Here is an 18,685-nt window from a genome sequence, read left to right on the forward strand (position 1 = left end):
TTCTATAGCTTAAACAGTTCTAAAAAATATTTTTTTTTTTAAATTAGGCTTGTTAGAAAAAAAAAAGATTTTTCGAAGAAAACTCATTGTCCTGAAAGTAAGTAATCTTAAAAAATAAAAGCATAAATTATAAATTTCAAAGAAAATGCTCAAGCTTCATGAGTTTCAATGAAAGCTAGAGTAGGTGCTTGAATTAAAATCAGATTATGATGTTCCCTTTGCAATTTTATTTATTTCTTTATTCTATTTCTTTATTCTATTTCGAAATAACAATAGAAAACATATGTTCTATAGGTTTTGCTTCAACAAAAGTTTGTCAGAGAAATGAAAGTAACAGTAAAGAAGTTGTTTTAACAGCCGTATCAGGTATGTGTGAAACAGATATTGAATAATTGAAGCTAAGAAGTAACCGTCATATTATTAATAATGTTTGTTCTCTTTCCATATAAAGGTTATGTTTAGGATTATTTTGAAAATAGAGAAATCGACAGACCTTTTTAATAAGAATCATAAACAGAATTTTAAAAAAGCCATAACCATGTCGAAAAATATAAAGGTCTCTGACTTATTCCGGGGGAGAAAAAAAACTTTGTATAACATGCCAAAAAGCCATTTTATCTTTTATGCTGTCAGAGAAACTCCGGGATGAAAGTGAATTTCAAGATTCAGAAAACTTACTAGTTCTGTCAAAATCTTCAATGGAAAAAACTTAACGAGAGCTGTTGATTACTTGAAATCTCACAATTCAAGGTTTCTGAAATAATAAAAGACACGCATTCAGGATACATACGATCTAAGTCTTGGAAATTAGCATTAAAGTTTCAGGTAGCAGCATTGCCTATCCTTTTCGAAAATCCAACTGAAAGTCAAGGTGGGGACGAATGCCTTTATTGCAACATTTTAATGCGAAAACTTCAAGAAAGATTTCGCACGAGCTGTATTCAAGAAATAATTCAAATAATTAAATCAACTCCGACATCTTGGAGCATTGAGCAAAATCAAAACATTTTCGAACCTAACTATGGTAAAAAAATTAAGAAAATTATGTTAAGAAAGTGGTGTTAAGTCAAAAGAAAGGAAAAAGTAGGAATCAGATTAGAAAAAAGTGTGGAAACACATGCCCGGAATTTTACTACGATTATGATGTAAGTCAAATGTCTCCAAATAAAAGAGATTGTTTATCTGTTTCATCTGAAAATATTGTACATGGATAAACGAATAATTTTGCGTTATTTAAAAGATGTTCACTTATCTTTTAAAACAAAATATCATGCTGACAAAATTGGTTTTTCAATGTTTTTCGAACTTCCCTCAAAAGAATGCGTTGCAGTAAATAGTCACGGAATGCATAATGTATGTGTATGTATTTATGCAATAAATGCTGTATGCTGCAAATATAACAGAAACGTATACAGAATTGTTAAAAAAGTTATTTTGTGACATACTAAGTGAAAACTGTATGCTGCATCGTCGTTCTGAATGTCCTGGAGAGTATGAACTACATCTAATGGAGCTCAAATGTTACAAGACGTTGAATATGCTATATTCAAGCGGTGAGCCCAAACTGACTGGGCACATACTCTGGATACATTACAGGATCTAGAAGAGTTTATTGAGTCTCTAGTAAAAAAAATGAAAATACTCGACGCAGTATCGCTACATTTCAAAGTCATCACTTAAAAGTACGCGAAAAAATATTATCGGATACTTCATGCAAAATTATTTTCATTATTGTGCATTTCTCAGAAAACTATACCTGTCTAGTTCAAGATGATGCGCAAGGCTTACACTAGAAGAACATTCAAGCTACTCTTCACCTATTCATTGCTTACTACATATATATATTTTTAAAACCATAATTGAACAGCTGACACAATTTTCGAGTTTCCGACTACTGATGTTTAACTCCGTAGCCTTGAAATTTTAAGCCCAATCCAGTAGGTAAGGGAACTCGTGGAACAAATATTGGGAGAAATTTGCCTTCATGGAGGACTCTTTTTGATGGAACTAACCCGCAATTGCGTTACATGGAGAGGAAGACCACGAGAAGCTCATACGGTTAGCCTGACGGCAAAGAGACTCTAACCCATGATCCGTCTACCACTGAGGATATTTCACGTCAGAACTGTGGTCGGTGCAAGCTGGATGCGGATTTGCATCGACCAGCCATCACTGGTTTTCGAATCAGGTTCACCTCATTGGAAGGCAAACGCTCTATCTGAGAAATCATTTTCTAATTATGTCGCATAATTACGTTTTGGCATGTGTTGGTGATTGTTTCAACTATGGCTGGACCACATTTTGTGCCTTCTGGAAAACTGCTTTAGCCTTCGTTCTGGAAAAATTATTATATATCCAAAATATCATTTATTTTCTGTTCAGTCACGTCCTTTATATTGCTCAATACACAAACTTTAAAAACTTTTTTAAATTTGTGTAATCACTGGCCAGAATGACAACCGAATGGAAAAATTTTGGCACCAACAAGCAATGGAATTGGTGCTGTTATTAAGTGTTTAGCCACAGTTCACAACGTTCTTATGAAAATTCAAATTGTTTTTTTTTTTTTCATTTGCCAAAAATAGCGTTTTAGGAAAGCACACGTTTAATGTTACGATTGTAGAAGCAAGAAAATGATCACTTACGTTAAAATCGCGATATCAAAATGCTATCATAATTCCAGAGACTAGGATTAAGCATTTAGGGGGTGCCCACTGGCAATTTCATATGTATAGAATATTTTTTCAAGTCAATGGGCCATCGGACATTAATTGTTATATTAAGAAAAGATTATTTTCAAAGTTTCAAGCATTTATGCAGCTGGTAACATGCTACNCTTAACGATCAGTCCACTGCGGGACAGAAATATCCTTATTGTAGAAATACATGAAATGTCTAGAATTCTTATCAAATTTTTCAAGTATTTACAATTTTAACAAATTAAATCGTCAAACTTTTTGATAAATTTTAGAGTGCTTTGGGATTAAACATAGCATATAAGCTAATGAAGGCGTTACTTTTATCAGAAAATTAAGTGGCTCATTCCATGTGAAATCGACCGATGGCTGTAACTGTCACTTAGAGATTTTCCTCAATTTTTTTGTTAAGTACTTTATGAACTACTTCTAGAATGACTTTTTCAGAATTTTTCGATCAAAATTAGAGTTAGAAGGCCACTTTGATATTTGACTAATTTTAACAAAATTGCGGCTCTTGGCAATGTGGTTCAGATGTTTGAAATCTCTACTTCGTTTTTATTTTATTTATTAACGAGTTTTGATTTTCGGTGTCAGTAGAAAAATAAAACTATCAGTTATGTGTTCAATTAAAATGCTAAATATACACAAAAAATGTTTTAAAATTTGCTCTAAAAATTTTGGGAAAATTTTTTGGCAAATTTTAGGATTTTTTTGCTGAGAAGTTACAACTTTTAACACTTTGGCCATCTTGGCAACACTTATTTTTCCGTGCTTGGCTGTAAATTTTCAGAATGAAAAGCATTCAAAAGATGAAAAATTTTTAATTATCATTAAAATAAAAATGAATAACATAAATCCATATGTAGGTAAATAGAAGCAATTATCATGTATTTCTATAAAATTATAAGTTTATAAAAATATTTTAGTTTTTTTATTGATGTTTTTTTCCTTTGTAAAATAAACAGCTCTAGTTTTAAAACTTTTGTTTCCTAACTGCTGAATATGGTGTTAATTAAGATCATTAATTCACATAATTAATAAATAAATTCACATTTTTTAAAATTTTTTCTTTTTAAAATTTAAAAGTGTGTCCTTAGATCATTCATTAATAGGAAATATATCAATTAATAGGAAAATATATATCAAAAAAAAATTTTATGTTTTCTTTTACAATTTAAAATAAATAGTTTTAACTGAAAAACTTCTTAGTCAATGACTCACCAATTACTTTATGATTCCTGAAATAAGTTTACAAATAATGAATAATATATATTATTAGGGGGACATGAAAGTAATGTCGTGTCAGTGCATTTGATATTAGTTATCAAGATTTTACCTTTAATCAGTATTGTATTGTCTCTTGTCAGCAACAACCTTCAATGCCGGATAGAAAATGGATCGAAATATATCGAGTAAAAAAAAACAAAGAATAGGTTTTTAAAACCATGGAATATTTAATACACCAAAACAATACTTTCCGGTCCCCCTAATATATAATATATTATATTATATAATCCTATAATACATTTAGTGCAAAAAAAAATTAATCTGAAGGAAAAAACACGTTGAAACTAAAAAGAAAAAGATCATGACAAGGATTAGGATTAAAACTTCCTTTTATTTCTATAGCTTAAACAGTTCTAAAAAATAATTTTTTTTTAATTAGGCTTGTTAGAAGAAAAAAAAGATTCTTCGAAGAAAACTCATTGTCCTGAAAGTAAGTAATCTTAAATAATAAAAGCATAAATTATAAATTTCAAAGAAAATGCTCAAGCTTCATGAGTTTACAATGAAAGCTAGAGTAGGTGCTTGAATTAAAATCAGATTATGATGTTTCCTTTGCAATTTTATTTATTTCTTTATTCTATTGGCGAGGAAGTGTGTGAGTTCTAGAATCTTTAACAGTCGTTTTAGTTACAATATTTTGAATTTTTTTTTTTTGAACCGACTTTCCAGTCTTATTCCCACACCAGAATTTAATTCCTTTTTATTATTTGTAACTACACACGATCGTGGGTAAATATTTGATTTTATCATGTTTATATATGAGAGACTCTTTATTGTGGTGAATTTTTCATTTCTTTAAGAAAAAGCAACGCAGTCTATTTAAAGGTAGAGTTTTTATTTGTTCATAGAACTAGATTTCGAAATAACAATATAAAACATATGTTCTATAGGTTTTGCTTCAACAAAAGTTTGTCAGAGAAATGAAAGTAACAGTAAAGAAGTTGTTTTAACAGCCGTATCAGGTATGTGTGAAACAGATATTGAATAATTGAAGCTAAGAAGTAACCGTCATATTATTAATAATGCTTGTTCTCTTTCCATATAAAGGTTATGTTTAGGATTATTTTGAAAATAGAGAAATCGACAGACCTTTTTAATAAGAATCATAAACAGAATTTTAAAAAAACCATAACCATGTTGAAAAATATAAATGTCTCTGACTTATTCCGGGGGAGAAAAAAAACTTTGTATAACATGCCAAAAAGCCATTTTATCTTTTATGCTGTCAGAGAAACTCCGGGATGAAAGTGAATTTCAAGATTCAGAAAACTTACTAGTTCTGTCAAAATTTTCAATGGAAAAAACTTAACGAGAGTTGTTGATTACTTGAAATCTCACAATTCAAGGTTTCTGAAATAATAAAAGACACGCATTCAGGATACATACGATCTAAGTCTTGGAAATTAGCATTAAAGTTTCAGGTAGCAGCATTAGAAGCATTGCCTATCCTTTTCGAAAATCCGACTGAAAGTCAAGGTGGGGACGAATGCCTTTATTGCAACATTTTAATGCGAAAACTTCAAGAAAGATTTCGCACGAGCTGTATCCAAGAAATAATTCAAATATAATTAAATCAACACCGACATCATGGAGCATTGAGCAAAATCAAAACATTTTCGATCCTAACTATGGTTAAAAAATTAAGAAAATTATGTTAAGAAAGTGGTGTTAAGTCAAAAGGAAGGAAAAAGAAGGAAACAGATTAGAGAAAAGTGTGGAAACACATGTCCGGAATTTTACTACGATGATGACGTAAGTCAAATGTCTCCAAATAAAAGAGATTGTTTATCTGTTTCATCTGAAAATAGCAAAATATTGTACATGGATAAACGAATAATTTTGCGTTATTTAAAAGATGTTCACTTATCTTTTAAAACAAAATATTATGCTGACAAAATTGGTTTTTCAATGTTTTTCGAACTTCGCTCAAAAGAACGCGTTGCAGTAAATAGTCACGAAATGCATAATGTATGTGTATGTATTTATGCAATAAATGCTGTAAATATAACAGAAACGTATACGGAACTATTAAAAAAGTTATTTTGTGACATACTAAGTGAAAACTGTATGCTGCATCGTCGTTATGAATGTCCTGGAGAGTATGAACTGCATCTAATGGAGCTCAAATGTTACAATATGTTGAATATGCTATATTCAAGCGGTGGGCCCAAACCGATTGGGCACATACTCTGGATACATTACAGGAACTAGAAGAGTTTATTGAGTCTCTAGTACAAAAAATGAAAATACTCGAAGCAATATCGTTACATTTCAAAGTCATCACTTAAAAGTACGCGAAAAAATATTATCGGATACTTCATGCAAAACTATTTTCATTATTGTGGATTTCTCAGAAAAACTATACCTCTCTAGTTCAAGATGCTGCACAATGCTTACACTAGAAGAACATTCAAGCTACTCTGCACCTATTCATTGTTTACTACATATATATTTTTTTAAAACCATAATTGAACAGCTGACACAATTTTCGAGTTTCCGACTACTAATGTTTAACTCCGTAGCCTTGAAATTTTGAGCCCAATCCAGCAGGTAAGGGAACAAGTATTGGGAGAAATTTGCCTTCGTGGAGGACTCTTTTTGATGGAACTAACCCTTGCGGGTTAGTTCCATCAAAAAGACGCGTTACATGGAGGAAGCGTTACATGAACGCGTTACATGGAGGAAGACCACGAGAAGCTCATACGGTTAGCCTGACGGCAAAGGGACTCTAACTCATGATCCGTCTACCACTGAGGATATTTCACGGTACTGAGGATATATCAGCACTGTGGTCGGTGCAAGCTGGATGCGGATTTGCATCGACCAGCCATCACTGGTTTTCGAACCAGGTTCACCTCATTGGAAAGCGAACGCTCTATCTCCTGAGCCATCAATTTCTATTTATGTCACAAAATAACGTTTTGGCAAGTGTCAGTGATTGTTTCAACTATGGCTGATATATCATTTATTTTCTGTTCAGTCACGTCCTTTATATTGCTCAATACACAAACTTTAAAAACTTTTTAAATTTGTGTAATCACTGGCCAGAATGACAACCGAATGGAAAAATTTTGGCACCAACAAGCAATGGAATTGGTGCTGCTATTAAGTGTTCAGCCACAGTTCACAACGTTCTTATGAAAATTCAAATTGTTTTTTTTTTTCATTTGCCAAAAATAGCGTGTTAGGAAAGTTACGCGCGTTACGTTAAAATCGCGATATCAAAATGCTATCATAATTCCAGAGACTATGACTAAGCATTTAGGGGGTGTCGGGTACCCCCGCCCACTGGCAATTTCATATGTATAGAATATTTTTTCAAGTCAATGGGCCATCGGACATTAATTGTTATATTAAGAAAATATTATTTTCAAAGTTTCAAGTATTTATGCAGCTGGTAACAATCTACAGAGAGAGCCAGATATTGTGAAATTCATTAAAATACATCGAATGAACTGGGCAGCTCACATTTTCAGAAGGAATGATGACTCAAATTTGAAAAATATCCTGTTACACAAACCCCTAACGAACAGGAAAAGAGGTAGACTCAGGCTGAGATGGCTGGATTTAGTTGAGACTGATTTCCTTACTCTAAAGGAGAAAAACTGGCGAACGAGTGTCAAAAGTAGAGAGAGAAGTGGATTCGAATTCAAAGGAAGGCGCTGGCCCACCCTGGGCTGTCTAGCCAGATATGATGATGATGGTAACAAGGTAAACAATAGTTTTGAAAAGACGTTGAATACAGTAGTCATGAAATTAAGAAAAATTGGTTGAATGTTTCGATTAAACTTCATTTTAATACTAAAAAAATAATTTTTTCTATACATACAGCATTAAAGTATGTAGTCTTAAGTTTAATTTGCACAAAGAAAGAAGTTTGTATGTAAAAAATTGTTCGAGTAATTACAAATTTACAAAAAAATTGGATTTCGGGTAGCCCCGCTCACATGAATGTTGGGTATCACCGCCCAATTTTATTTCGTCGATAAATGTACGGTTGCAAAGATTATTATTTTATTGCTTCAAATTTGAATGTTATATGCATTTTTAACAACAAATATATGTTTTAATATTATATGAAACATAAATTTATATATTTAAAAATGCAAATTAAATATTTTTAAAATGTAATTGATATATCCAAATTAAATTTAATATCAAGAAATCATAAATATTATGATGAGCTATTCGCATACTTATTTATTTTCACTTATTTGCGAACGAATCAGTCTACAGAAGCATTTGAATGCAATCAAAATACAAAGTGAATTTGTAATTTTATAAGAAGTATTAAGTTTATAAGTAGAGATCAAGTTAGTAGAGTAAGTTTATAAGTAGTAGTTTATAATAAGTTGATAAGCAGAGATTAAGTTTATAAGTAGAGTATATTAAGTTTATAAGTAGAGAATATTAAGTTTATAAGTAGAGATCAACCAAATAAGTTTATATTGTAAAACAACTATTGTACACATTTTGAAAAGAGCTAAAAAACATGTTTTTTTAAATTTCGATTTTTTTTAGCTAAACTATTCTTTTTTTGGTTTATTCTTTTTGCATTATTTAATTAGATGATAAAACAATAGAAACATACAAAAAAAATTGATTATTACTCAATATTATACAGAAATATAAGCAATACTCCTTAAGTGGGCGGGGCTACCCGACACTCACCTACATCAACCATAAGTCGAAAAATATTTACTGATTAAGCATGTTTAAACATAAAATCAATATTTTCCAGGTTCACTTTGGCTTCAAGTCAAAAAACTACCTACTACGATTATAAAAGAATTTTGTGGCAGCAATCTTTAACACGTTGAATGCCATGCTAATTTTACTTACATGGCTTGCCCGTCCATAGAGTTGATACACTAACCTCAATGCAATCCACCACATTTGCTAGAAGATATCAGCTTCCTACAAATGTTCTATCTAAATGAAATAAAGAAATAAAGTTTGATGCTGACAGAATGGTCAGTGTTGTAATAAGACATATAATTTTATATTTTGAATTAAAGTGGTAGATTAATTTTTCTTTTAAGAACCATCGTGTTTTTGGTGAGCCAAATTTCTTCCGCATTTTTCAAAGCCTCAATTTAACAAAATGACAAATCAGTTAGGGGGATATTTCTTTCACCATATTAGAATGGCTATATAAGAAAAATATTAATGCTTCCTACATGGAGTACAGAGAAAATGTTTTAGTCAGATTCAAAGGATATAAGTCTTAACCGCAGATTCAAAGAAAATTCTTTGTACCAATTTCATTGAATCCATTAAGAAATCGTTCTGCACAATTTGAATAGAGCTTTCGAAAAGAAAGTGTTTATTGGCAAACCTATGTTACGCTACTTACTTTATGTTTGTAGTACCTTATACTAAATGGTATAACTAAATCGAGTGGTCGGTATGGATTTGCATTCTATGAAAAGTAACGCCTACTCCAAGTTTTCTCTAAGAAATTAGGTAATAAAAATTATCTAACAGAAAACTGAGCACGAGTGAATAAATATTCATATTCACAAACGGATGAAAGACGACTGTGCCACCAGATCGATGCGTTTTAAACCCACATGTCCAAAGAATAAGATTAATGTTTTAAAAAGCACATTTTATACAAAGTAGTTACAACAATTCCAAAGTAGTTTGCAGTCACTGCATTTCAAAAAAAAAAGTATTTGTATTTATGATTAACTACGTTTGTTACAAATTAGTTGTAGTAAACTACAGAAATAATAATAACAATGTAGTTCTAACAACTACTGTCTACGACGTAACCATAGTGCCGATTATACTGGATTTAAAAAAAAATGTGGAAGAAGCAAGTGAAAATAAGGTAGCTGCTTGGAAATATTTAAAAAATACTTGACTTAAAACTAAAATAAACTCTTTTTACCTGCAATTTCATATTCCTATGTAGTTCGATAATACTTTTTTGTTCAAAAAAATACCAACAAAATTTTAAGATTGCCAGTTCTTAAACGATTTGAAACCCATTACTGTGATAATGGGTTCACCTTTATACAATCTTTGGTTAAACCTGTTGAAGCGCACTTGGAGCGCTCGGCACGCTTCAACATTATTAACGTTTACAATGAAACTATGACGAATTTCATTTTAATCTTTTGGATTATGATTCTTGAAACAGTGAAGAGCATAATTAGATAGAAAAAAAATTTCCCGACCAACCTAGGTGTATATGCCCCCTTAAATAATTTTTAAAGTATTTTATTTATTTTATAAACTATTAAAAAAATTATTTTTATTTTTTTTTTAATTTGGGGGGGGGCATGACCCCTATGACCCCCCCCTGCTGGATCCGCCACTGAGGACTGGAAACTATAGATATCCATTTAAATGTTGAAATTGAACATTAGTTTCATATAAAATGATTTGTTTCCAATCAATTTTAATTGTATAAGAGGTTTGTTCGATTATCCGATAAGCAATTAAGTGAGGATGACGGTATCAGTTAAAAGAATAATGTATTAAATGAACTGAAAAGTTTTGTCCGCAGAAAAACACGCTTCATTTTACAGTAATGCAAACGGTTCTTTTATAAGAGAAAGTTATATGCAGTTTATCCTTTAACTCATTCATAATGTTCTAGCTTAAGGAGACAAATGATGACGTAGAAGAGCATATGTATGCATGCTTATGTGTATATCTGATATATACATTTAAGGCTAAATTAAAGGCCCAACCACTTTTGGAAGTCATTTTTTGCATCCTTGTGTAATTGGGTGTGTTCGTTTGCATAAAGAATTTTCAGGACCTAATATCAAATAATTACCAAACAAGACATTATTTTCGAACACATTTTCATTTTTATAACAATGTTTATAAATTTTGTATCGATTGAAAGTAACAGCAACTGTCTCTATTTATAACAATGGTCTTTATTTATAACATTTCTTCAGACATATTCAAGTTTTATTATCTCTATACATATAACGAAACATTTTCTATACAAAAGAGCAGTCCAGAATTCCCCAAACTTAAGAATCCCATAATCTCGTTTGAACAGGAGATGAAAGTTATAAAAATTATGTAGTTTAAATTCTAATACTTTCATCTCTAAACATGACAAATCCATGAACTCTTCGCGTTCAAATAACGATTCTGCTATCCTGTCTTCACTAACGTCTCATGAGTCACTCACCGATTTCTCTCAACAAGATTAGTGAGTTAGGCCTGCTGGTTAGTTGAACACGGTACAATAAGCTTACCACATTCTTGGGAATACTAAGAAAATTCTGGAAGTTTATAAATATTAAGTCGAAATGGTAAAGCTTCAAGTTTTGGAATATATTTTTTCAGAAATTTAACTAATATTCCATGAAGTTATCCTAGCTGCTGATACTGATAGCCACAATTGTCCACTGCCCAGTTAAAAATGGCGAACTTTTAAGTGTATTTAAATGGACGTCTAGTGATTAGTGAGGTCACTTAGCTGTTTTATTTTTTTTTATGAAAAATTTACTTCAACTTTGTTGGTATTCAATCTCAGGAAAGAGTTACAACTTGTTCCGTTCCCTCCAACATACAATGGAATTTCGTAGATATTTTTTCTAGTGGTAGCAAAGTTGATGTATTAAAAGTTTTAAAAAATTTGATTTAAAAGAATACTATCCAACATATAATGAAAGAAACATGCATATTTTACAGTCAAGTAGGGTAATAGTCATGTATAGTAAGCCATTATTTTCTCTTAATTTCTTCTGTTAATTCATGATAAAAGCTACTACGAGACTAAGTATCAAAAGATCGAGAGGAAAAGACCCCACTATCCTGAAGACATCGGAACAACCAAATAAAATGGCTATAAAATGGCCAGTCATGCTTTGAATTCTTTATAAAAGTTGTGTAAAAAATCAATTTGTTTTAAAATTTTTAGGTTTTAGCTCGTTACTACTGATAATTACGTTTGGGTCAAAATTCAAATTTCGGATGGTATGTTGTTCTGTAACTTATCGAGTTATGAGTGCTTCCCTATGGTGAAAAGGGCCAAGACGCTTCCAAATTTTACCGGTTTTAGATTGTTGAGATTTGGAACAAGGTTGGAGCAATATTCTTCCTAGCCAATATCAGAAAAAGGATAAGAGGTTGCCAGGCAGATAAAAACAGTCTTAATTTTTCAATTTTTTGCTTATTGACTAGCAGATGCTATAGCCATAGTGAAACAGTTATATCGTAAACCTTAACACCTAAAGCGGCCACAGCCATTTAATAATTTGTTAAAAGTAATTCGAATGCAAAGGGTTAATACACATTTAGTCTAGCAGGGCTTGTCTCCCAAATTGTTCCATTGTAATATAACAGGCCTAGTAGGCGTTTCTGTAGTTTTGTAAGTGCTATTGTTGTCGCTATCAGCTACAGGCATATCAAAGCAAAATGTCCATGGTTTGTGCCACTTTACCCATGCTTTCTTGCTTTTTTTAAAGGATAATAAGGAAGACTTGTTCATATCTCCGGTATTGATGGCTGCGCCATTTTGCGCAGAATCCAATTCGTCTTTAATGGTGTCTTTGGTAATGTTCTTCTTTTGAGTTCCAGAGCTACCTGTATTCACAGACGCACTTTTCTGGAAATAGATAAGATAATAGATTAATATTAGATAAGACATTAATATTATAAGAAGATAGAGATATATGGAGATATAATTTTATATAGAGATGTAAAGCAACATCTGTTTATAATATAAAAGGATTGATCTAAAACCGTGTCTCATTGTTGTCGTTGCATTTTATATGGAAGGATTTTAAATTTTGGTTATCATTAGCTAAAATTAAATAAAGTTATAACGGTATTTACTTATAACTAAATTCCTCCATCTTTAACTTAATGGCATTTTCTAGCGATATTTATTTATCAACCATTTTTTTTCTTATTTAATCTTACGTTTTGATTTCGATGATTGTTTTAAATTAAGGGATGGAAATTTAAAGTAAAATTCTTATAATATTTTTAAAACAAATCTACGATATTAACTTGTTATACAACATTTTGGGATAAAGATATTTAGTTATCATTGTAAAATGGTTAAATGATTATGAAACGATGTTTGCTGACAATATTATCATTGCAATTGATAGCATAGTTTAGAAATAATTGTATTTAAATTAAAAATAGTTTACTAACAAAAAATTACAATATTGCTTAGTATTGATAGGATTTATTGTTAAACCAACATATTTGAGATATTCATTAGAGATTAGATTTTATACATGTTAGGGGATTGTCAGGACAAAATTTTTCAAGGTATTCTTTTGAAGGAAAAATATCACTTTTTTAACTTAAATGTCTAGTTAGGTTAAATAAAAAAACTACATTTCAGTTTTTCAAAAAATACACAAACTGTTACCTTTTTAAAAGATGCTAAAACCATATTTCTTGCTTTTTTATCCAACAAGCAATGACACACAAAAATTCCGAAACCCTGAAAGAAAGAAATGATAGATGGTTTTTATTGAATAAATATAATTTAGCAGAAACTACCTCATAACGAGAGGGGAAAAATAATTAGTTAAAAGAAACAAATAAAAAGCATTAATGAGTTTTAATTAAGTATAATTTGCCAACAAACTATTTTATTATTTATTTGAATAAAAATAACTAAATTTACAAAACAGCGTTTAAAAATTACTTTGCAGGCTATATTATAAATAATAAAAATAAATAAATTTTTTATGAACTACGTTTTTCGACTAAATATGAGGGACTAATTATGTTATTGGGAAACCAGCAGGATCTGACAATAATAATCAGGGTATTAGGAGGAGGATTGAGAGCAGATACACATCTTCCTTAAGCATCCCAAATATGCTCGNCTCCCACTGATTCATCGCATCTGACGTGACTCAAGGCGATAAAATAATGACAGGGCTTGGCATATAGTCTAGTATTACCTTTGAAGGTCTTTGAATTAATTAGAAGTAGTGATGAGTAAAAACCCTATAAATAACTTATTAAATCAAGAATCGTACATTACCACTCAAAAATATTTATCCGCTGTCCGCATCTCTGCTAGTCGTCCAATAGATCTCAATCTTCGGACAAATGATGCTTGGAGCTAATGTTATAAAATGGCCAACTCGAATATCTGATTACAGAAACTCAATGAAATTTGCAAGCTCTTGATCAAACATATAATTTTATTCTTATTGCTGATGACGTCATTCTATTACATCGTGACTTATTTACATATTGCAGTTTTACCCTTTATTGACAACATATTCAAATTTCATTGGAATTGGCTTATTTTTGAGAGAGTCGTTGTTCCTTAATGTATGATAAGCAATAAATTTCAGGACAGTTCCCAGACCACTGACTCTCAAATTGACTAACTCCCATATTTTGAGGGTAAAGAATCTAAATTTGTCAACAAAAAAGTGTCTCATGTCGTCATTTAACTATTATACGCATTAATTAATTGACTTATTTAAGTTTAGGCCATCGAACCATCTTAAATAAGAAAATACGATAACGTCTTTGTTTTTAGAAAGATTTTCGATGCTTTTCGTTTTTGAGTTTTGAACCATTAACTATCTCCCCCAGTGCATTTGCTCCATTGCTGGCCATCTTTATTTTTCATTGATTTGTTTATTTAATTCAACGAAAAAAAATCTACTCGAAAGCTATTAGGGGATTTTATTTACCTGTAACGAATTAAAAATTGCAAAAAGATATCCAATAACGATGAACCTCCTTTCGACATACATGAAACCAAGTAACCACGTGATTCCAAGCACAGGAAACAGAATAAATGTTATCCGTAACCACCGTCTGTAAATAAAATTCTCAGTAATTTTATTTAATATATCAATGAAAACACAATTCAAATATAGTCAAAGTTATACATACTTGACTAATGCAACGTTATCATTTTTAACTGATATATTGCTTGCTTTATACTGAGCTAATATCAAAGCCGCTACATTAAGCTGTAAAAAAAAGAACATCACTTTGAGAATAAATAACTACACGGTAAGGCAAAAAAATAAAGAAATGAAGTTTTGATATTATTTTTGCTAATACGTAAACAAAATGACCATCTAAAATCCAAATACCACCAGTTTTCCCTCATCACTCCCGTAATACCGCCATTTTGGAAACACCTTCCCGATTTTAATTCTTCTCGATAATTTTAAAGCTATGAGGTTGATTTGGGGGAACGAAAAAATATTATGTTAATTCTGTGAAACTTCTGATGCAGGTCTAGATTTAAAAAAAAAATCTAAGAAATAAACGGTTATATCATGAAGGGAAACATTTGGAGGATTTTTCGCCGTAAATTGTTTTTAAAAAACTTGTCTCCCAGTGAGGTCGCATCCGTTTTTTTGTTGTTGTTTTTCCTGACACAACCACCCTCTAAAAACAAACGAAATTAGCCGCAATGAATGGGAGAATAAATGTATCTTTTAAACTTTTCGAATTATCATTTGTGAGACTTTCGGGTCCTCACCGCAAAATTTTCCTGGGGTAAAGTGGTAAAATATTTTAATTGATAAAAGTTATGAGTAATTGTAGGACATCTTGTGGAAAATTTCATAGTTACATTATTAAAAATGACCAATTTTTTAGTTTACTTCTCAATTTTCGACATATTTTCTAGATATTCGAGTTTCTAGTTCCCTCTTCACTCGCTCAAATACTCAGCATTATAAGAACATAAAAAACTTTGTCAAGCTTTTAAAAGTTCAGAAGCATCATATCATATCTTACTATCGTTTGATAAACTGGTAATAAAAATTGATAATAATCTGATTGCTACTTTTTTTTATAAACATTCAAAAAACTTTCTCAACCTTCTGAAAGTTTATAAGCATACATATCATATCGCTGGTTCAAAATTGAAACGACAGATGTGTAATTTTAGTTTTGAACCAGCGATATATAAAATCTTTTGATAATAATGTCAATAAAAATTTATAATAATCTGATTACTGTTTCTTAAGATATAGTCTTAAAGAGAATTGATTTCTTAATTTTTCTTCACTTAAAGACAAAAATTCTGTAAACGCTTTATGAGATTTTTCTTTCCTGTCAACAAAAATAAAAGTTATATGTTGTACCTTGTACCATATGCACGTGATCCTTCGGGAATAAAAACATTTTTAAATCTATCATGGTTCGTAAAATTTTAAGAGCTTGTACCACACGTTGACAATCACCTCATGATTTTAATCTTTAAATTAATATGTTTTAATACTCACAAAACAATTTGCCAATTAATCAGGCAAAATTTTTAAGTAGGTAATTTAAAGTTCAAAAATTATTCTATTTGCTGATATTGCATCCTGCTTAAAAGTGGGTAGATATTTTTTAGTTTTCAAAAATCTTGATAAGAAAGGGAATTGAATATTTTGGGTAGGAATGTTTTTTTACGGGCCTGAAATAGTTAAGCATAGCGTGAAATGACAATGTGTAATACTATTAATCAAAAATAAGTTCAAATTTTCGTCAAATAAATCTTCCTGCGTTAATGGAATTTTGAAATACAGAAAACGAAATTACTTCTCATTTAAAAAAAATTGTACTTTCTAATAACTTGAAAGTATAAGTGTTAAATTCAGATTTGAAAGTAGATCTGATGTAACTTAATAAGTGGAAAGCAGATAAGCATAAATATAATAATTAAAATAGAAGAGCTTTCTTACTATCAGTATACAGGCCACAGGTCCCATAAACGCAAAGATTGTTCCCTTTTCCGTAGAAAGCCAGCATCTAAGAGAAACAAGACTTGTGTATTAAATTTTCGTTTAATAATATTGAGTTGTGTAGAGTTGTGTAGTAAGTTTTTAAAAAAAAAAAAATTAATACATAACTTCTCACATTAATTTTTTTTTTTTTGTTGTTGAAAAAAGAAGAAACTTAATACACAACTCCTCATGCTCCAACTAAGTATAACACGAGGTTTACAGTTGTAAGTCAGCAAAGTGCAAATGTAAATTAAAAAGAAGCAGAACAAAATTAAAAGTCTTAGCAGTAAGCGAAATTGGGTAAAATATTTACGTTTTAAGTGCATTTAAAAAACAAAAGAGACAAGAAATGCCTGAGTGAATGAATTTTTTTTAAATAAATTTTCTCTTTGACTTAAATACAAATTACAATAAAATGTAATGTATTTTATAGTTTCAACATCCTGACAACAAGAAAAAAAAAAATACAGTTCAAAAAAATTAAGTCTAAATAAGTAGCTGTTAAAATTTCCATGCTATGTAAGAACCTGAGTTAACGCAAGAGTAAATGACCAAATGAAAAGCAGCAAATTTTAATTTCAAATTGGGCTAAAGTTAAAAGGGCAATTTCATGTTCATCTTAACAAAAAAGAATCTATCTTGAATCGTTCCTAAAGTTGAGTTTTTATATTTTCGAAAAGCTACATGCCGAGTATGTTTTGAAATATCAATACTGGAGGACAATTTTTGGACTTGCTTTCTTTTACGAAGATTTCTTTTACATATTTCACGTCGCTTATTACAAATCACTTATTAACATTAAGGGGTCCAACGTTTGGACCGCTCTCTTACCTAAGCTATTGGGACTATATTTCCCATATTTTGGATACCCACTATATTTTGGTGGGTCAGAAATCCGAATCCGTCGAAAGAAAAGTATGTTTATAGCGTTTTTGTGTCTGATTTCATGTCTGATCTGATTTCGTGTCTGAGATAGTGCGTTTTTGTGTCTGATTTCGTAACTTAAAATAGCGTCTGCTCTAATTAATTAGCATATTTTAGGTCACTCCCTCGAACCATTAAGATTGAGTCCTAGAATGTGAAGATCCGATCATTTAATCGAAAGTTATTCAGGGTGGACAGTTTATTTTTTTGCGCATTGCACCTGATCATTCCAATTGGATGCTTCTTAATGTTTACCATTCAGGTGGTGGCGATAATTTGGACCTCCAGGATTAATCAGACCCCTTAGTGTCTCCTCCCACCTATTCTATTTTCCCCTTTTACCAACTTATTTTCTTTAAATCCGATGAATCGGTTTATCTTGAAATCCGATGAATCGGTAAGTGCCACATTTCGGTGGCTGATGCCGAGATCTTGTATACATCGTGAACTGCAGTTGACTCGTGGTGATACTTAATCGAAGATTGGGTGTAATTATCCATATTCTACAAGTTTTACTATTTAATTCACTACCAATTTATTAAAACTTTTGCAGAAATTGAAGCAGTTGGCATCCCTGAGTATATTTTGTAAATTAAGCAAAATAAAATAAGATTTAAGAAAATATATTCAATGCATAAAAGAGATCAAATGAAAAAGAGAATTAAATATTAAAATTACTTACGCTTCATCAGTACCATAATACGTTGGCCTTGCTATAGCAGTGATGGCGACAACAATCAATGGAAAACCTGCGCAAATAAATAAATAAATAAAATAAAAGAAAATAGAATAAACAAATAAAATTGAATTGTACTACATTCACATTTATTTTATTTATTTACCAATTTTTCAAATATTTTTTGATTGATTTACTCCATTAAAATTCACTAGGAGGCTCCGCCCCCTGCTCGCTAACGCTCGCCAATCCCCGAGAATTGCTGTGCAATCTTATGTGGTTCACGCCGTGAACCATGGCTCGCTGCGCTCGCTCGCCAATGAACACAATGTTGTAGCACAAAGACATAATATATTATCATCAAAGACATAGTATTTTATCATCAAAGACATAGTATT

General features: G+C 30.9%; 1 protein-coding gene across 1 annotated transcript in view; it reads right to left on the reverse strand.

Annotated features, from left to right (window-relative positions):
* Window positions 1-10,867: 10,867 nt before the first annotated feature.
* The window catches only part of LOC107436578 (adhesion G protein-coupled receptor L3), a 60,541-nt gene continuing 52,723 nt past the window's right edge, over window positions 10,868-18,685 (reverse strand). Inside the window, exons 13-18 of the mRNA XM_043053991.2 lie at window positions 18,294-18,360; window positions 16,646-16,712; window positions 14,850-14,929; window positions 14,645-14,771; window positions 13,351-13,425; window positions 10,868-12,570 (exon numbers count right to left, since the gene is read on the reverse strand). Coding sequence (XP_042909925.1) covers window positions 12,265-12,570; window positions 13,351-13,425; window positions 14,645-14,771; window positions 14,850-14,929; window positions 16,646-16,712; window positions 18,294-18,360 — 722 coding nt within the window. The 3' untranslated portion in view covers window positions 10,868-12,264. The remainder of the gene's footprint in view (window positions 12,571-13,350; window positions 13,426-14,644; window positions 14,772-14,849; window positions 14,930-16,645; window positions 16,713-18,293; window positions 18,361-18,685) is intronic.

This window comes from Parasteatoda tepidariorum, chromosome 1 (assembly GCF_043381705.1).
Source record: "Parasteatoda tepidariorum isolate YZ-2023 chromosome 1, CAS_Ptep_4.0, whole genome shotgun sequence".
NCBI lineage: Eukaryota > Metazoa > Arthropoda > Arachnida > Araneae > Theridiidae > Parasteatoda > Parasteatoda tepidariorum.